Below are 4413 nucleotides of genomic sequence, written 5' to 3'. Positions count from 1 at the left end.
AAATAAAAATTTGAATTTGAATTTCTTCAAAAATCAAGTCTCAAAACACATTTTCAAAATCTACATGAAAGCTTGAATCGTGTTCTTGGTTCACAGCGTGCGTATCCTTTAGGGGTATGGAATGAGCTCTTCTGCAGTATAAAAAGTGAAACTGAGGTATTTTTATTTTGAAGGAGAGGAAAGGAAGCGCGCGTTTGTCTGCTGGGCTTGTCTGTACACAGGGGGCGGGGTTTAGTGGTAGAGCGTGCAGCGGAGGTTCAGTGTGTTCGGAGCTTCGGTGGCGCCAGCAGCTCCCAGCTCTGCCCGCATCTCTGCGCCTTCTCTCGGGTTCTGTGCGTGCGGCGGCTCCGGGGAGGCTCGGAGCTCCCTGCGGACCGCCCGAGGACACCCCGCAGCGTATTGCGGACGGCACCGGCGGAGACCTGAGGGCCCGGTTCGCGCTCCGGGGCTTTCAGGTGAGGTCCAGGTGGGCTCGGCAGGTGTGTCTCCGCGGGATGCTCCCGCCCTGAGCTCTGTTGGGAGATGCTGCCGTCCGGGACCTCCAGGCGGGACAAAGCGGCGGTCCGAGAGCGGTTGGAGGCCTCCGTGTCCGGGCTCGGGGAGCTGGAGCTCCTGCGGCGGCGGCAAGAGGTGCTGGTCCGGGCCGCGCTGGAGCTCCGGGAGCCGCGAGAGGAGGAGGAGCGGCAGCGGCGAGAGGCTCAGCTGAGCTCGGAGGAGAAACTGCTGGAGGGGAACATCCTGCTGCTCCGGAAACAGCTGGTAGGTCCTCACCTGTGTCTGTCTATGACCTCTGACCTCTGTGAGCCTGGGTCAGGGTGCAGGGAGTGGTCAGCCTGACGGTCACGTGCAGAGCTGCAGGTAGTCAGCTGATCATCTCCCATGACATGTGAGCAAAAACCATTTAATATTTACACTTCTCCATATTTTACATGAAAAACACTAAAAATGTGTTTGTGAAAGAAAATAATGTCGTTCATTAATAATTAAAAGTATACGTTTATATTAAAATGAGTAAAACAAACTTATTTTATCATTATGCATCATTATGTTATCATAAAGAAATATTCAAAATCAATTATTTCTTTCTGGTGAATTTGAACCTGCTGGACGGGTTTCAGAAAATCGAGTTATTAAATTTAAATTTTAGGTTAAAATCAGCGAAAACACAGAATTGATCGATCGATCGGTAACAGCAGAGACGAGGAGGCGGAACCTCACTGTGGGTGTGCAGCAGACAGAGATGAGATGAGGACTGAGCACAGAGCCCTGAGGAACTCCTCAGGCTGACCTGAGATCAGCTCACCTGTGGCAGGTATGCTAGAGCAGTGGTTCCCATGGCGATAATTTATCAGAGGAAGAGGAACAGGCTTCTGATTTTTCCCGAAGATTTTCTATGAGGCCTCAAAGCTGATGATCCATCAGATTGGAAAATCACCTGTTGTCAGGCCACGCCTCCTACATCAGCTGTGGGACAGTCACACCTCTGTGGCTGAATGTCTCCTGCTCTGTTGTCGGACTTGAGAACATCTGCGTACCTGCACAAACCTGGACTTCCTGTTTGAGTCGGCGTCACCTGAAATGAGCGACTGAGTTCAGAAACATATCAGGAAGGTGTTCACTGAGGGCGGAGCTGGAAGTTAAGGTGTGAGGCACATCTAAATCGGCTGTTTTGTCGCTCAAACTTCGGCATCACGTGGACGGCTGCAACCAATCATGTGCCTCATTCCCACAATCCAGAGCTTCACTGACCCAAACACAGGCGCACGAACACAGCTTCAGGCTGACGTGAAGCTGAAACCAAAAAGGTCAAAGGTCAGAGACCAAGGAAGCTTCAAGTTGGGAAGAAGAAAAACAAGAAGTGATGTCACACCGAGGTTGATGTCAGGCTGAAGCTGAAGATGTGGAAACACTGGAACGGGCCCGGCCTTCACTTGGATCTCCACTGAGAGCACTTCCTGTCAGTTGACCGTCAGCTGTTGTCCCCGTGCTGCATTCAGGTGCCGCTCCTCACACGCCGGCGTGTCAGTAAGAGCTTTGAAGTGTGGGCGTGAAGTCAAACAGGATGGAGGTGCACAGAGGGGAGGAAGAGTCTCCTCGTCTTCATCTGCTCGGTCAAGGCGCATTCAGGTGCACATTGGGAAGCCTGGACATGCGGGCGCTGTGTTCTTGTCCAGGATCTGACCTCAGATCTGCTCCCGGCTCACATGTCTGAGCTGGTCGAGCATTTGTTTGCTGTCTGTCCTGCAGCTGAAGCTCTTCCTCGCAGTCTGGATCGCATTAGTGACCCCCCACCTCCCACCACATTCAGCCCTGCCCCTCCCCTTACGAACAAATGGAGATTCCTGCGAGCGGCTGGAAACTCTGCAGCTCGACTTTCAGCTGAGACACAAACCAGGCGGCTGACTCATTCTCTAAAATCAGACTCAGAACGGACTGAGTGCGCTCAGAACGGACTGAGTGCGCTCAGAACGCTCTGTGTCTCACCGCTATTCTGGTCCGACCCGTAATGTCCACAAACTCTGAACCGAGTGGCTGCTCTGACCTCTGACCTCTGACCTACTGTGTACTGTCCTGTGTGCAGTAGTATTGTGTGTACTGTGTGCAGTAGCACTGTGTGTACTGTACTGTAGTATGTACTGCTGTGACGTCAGGCTGGGCGCCATGTTGCTGTTTGGAGGTTTCTGATTGGCCCATGGCTCATGCCGCTCGCTGTCGGCTGGTGCAGACCGTCGGCCGCAGTGCCGCTCGAGCTTCTTCACTGAAACCAGCCGATCGCTGCACAGGTGTCGAAACAGAGTAATCTGATTACAGTAACCTGTAACTTTATAGGGACATCAGTGTCGTTAAACATGGTGTTTTTGTTCTTTTTGGAACAGCTGATTGATTTGTGACATCAGCTCTGTTTTTACAATCAGACCGACGCTGGCGCCTGATTGGCTGCTCTGTGGTGGGCTGCAGAGCGTTTGAACGCAGCAGGGAGGAGCTTCCAGGCTTGAAACGGAGCTCGTGCTGCTGCACATTAAAGCGCTGAGGACCGACGCAGTCATGAGGTCAGCTCTTCGCTCTTTATTGGAACAGCATGATGGTGAAGAGGCAGGCTTTTATTTTGAAGGCTCACAGAGGTCCTTTAAACGTTTCTTAGGGTGAATTCGTAAAGCTGAACGAGCAGACATACAGCAAGCTATGAGTAGAAACAGTGTTACCTGGGCGAACAGGTGGGCTGTCCCGATTAGTTTGTGTTTTTGTGTCTTTTCGGGCATTAACTGGGCCACTGAAGCCACCCTGAGCTAAAATCTGTGTTTTTTGAATGGTGTCAGGTAGATAGTGAATTTAAACCTTTAAGTCCTCTACGTGTGTTTTATAGTTGGAGCATGCTCAGTGCTGCAGGACGGCTGCGTGTGTGTGTGAGGTCGTGTTTAGCCTCAGCATCGATCTGACCGAAGCCGCTTCGTCGCGATTGGTTTAAAATATCACCACGTGGAGACTGAGGCCAGCAGGCAGCTGATAGAGAAAACAGCTGGATGGGTTACACACACACACACAACAGAGTAACACACACACACACACAGAGTAACACACACACACACACATGATCCTTTATTATTGATCGACTATTGATGATGTATTGGTGGCAGCAGCTGTGTGTGTGTTGCAGTTCAGTTGCACGAATGCAGCACATGACCCGCAGCAGCGCCGCATAGCCTGCATGTTTTCCATTGTAGCGGGGGAGGGGCTGCTTCAGCCTGTGTGTGTGTGTGTGTCAGTTTGTTACCTTCGGTCTCTGTTTATAGTGACATGTTTTGTCACATGACTTCCTGTTTGTCCTTAAAGCCTTTCAGGACGTTTCGATGTGAAAAATGTTTGAGGTGAATTTTGGATGTTAGAGTCAGCTGGTACTTCCTGTGTAGTCGACGCTGATTTGTCTGAAGTCTGAGCTGCTTCCTGTTCTTCCATCAATAATCAGTAATCAATAATCTTACGGTCTGAGGCCCGGTGGTCTGTCCCATGACCATCCAGGATCTTTGGTGTCTCTGTGACCTCTGACCTTCAGTGTCTGGTCTCACACTGATAAGAGTCTCCGGTTTTCTTCTGTTTGTGCTCAAAGCTTTTATTTTTATAAGCAGGACCAATCAGGGGCAGCGTTACTGCTCTGAGTCTGAGGTCTTCACATCAGCTCCGCCTCCCTTGCGTGCTCCTGAAGTTTGATCTTTCAGCTGATCTCAGGTGTGTTCTCTCTGGGATGAGTGCTCCTGTTCTTCTTCTGCTGTTCGGAGCAGAGACGAAACAGGAAACAGCGGACCCCACGGCGATGAAGAGGAAACCCTCAGACGGAGGGTCTTTTTTTGACGGTTAAAACAAAACAAGAAAAAAGTTCGAGCCTGAAAATAAAAACCTGAGAATAAAGAGAAAAAT

General features: G+C 50.7%; 1 protein-coding gene across 1 annotated transcript; it reads left to right on the top strand.

Moving 5' to 3' along the window:
• The first annotated feature begins 64 nt into the window (after window positions 1-64).
• On the top strand, window positions 65-4405 carry LOC102290314 (dapper homolog 1-like). Its single transcript, XM_042217367.1, has 2 exons — window positions 65-759; window positions 1148-4405. Exons 1-2 carry the CDS (start codon window positions 523-525, stop codon window positions 1247-1249), a joined length of 339 nt encoding a protein of 112 aa, XP_042073301.1. The 5' UTR covers window positions 65-522; the 3' UTR covers window positions 1250-4405.
• The last annotated feature ends 8 nt before the right edge of the window (window positions 4406-4413 follow it).

The sequence above is a fragment of the Haplochromis burtoni genome, unplaced genomic scaffold, assembly GCF_018398535.1.
Source record: "Haplochromis burtoni strain Fernald_Lab_line unplaced genomic scaffold, NCSU_Asbu1 Contig_1874, whole genome shotgun sequence".
In the NCBI taxonomy this organism is placed as follows: Eukaryota; Metazoa; Chordata; class Actinopteri; order Cichliformes; family Cichlidae; genus Haplochromis; species Haplochromis burtoni.
Note: the sequence above shows the minus strand (reverse complement) of the source record. Positions and strands in the feature narration are given on the sequence as shown.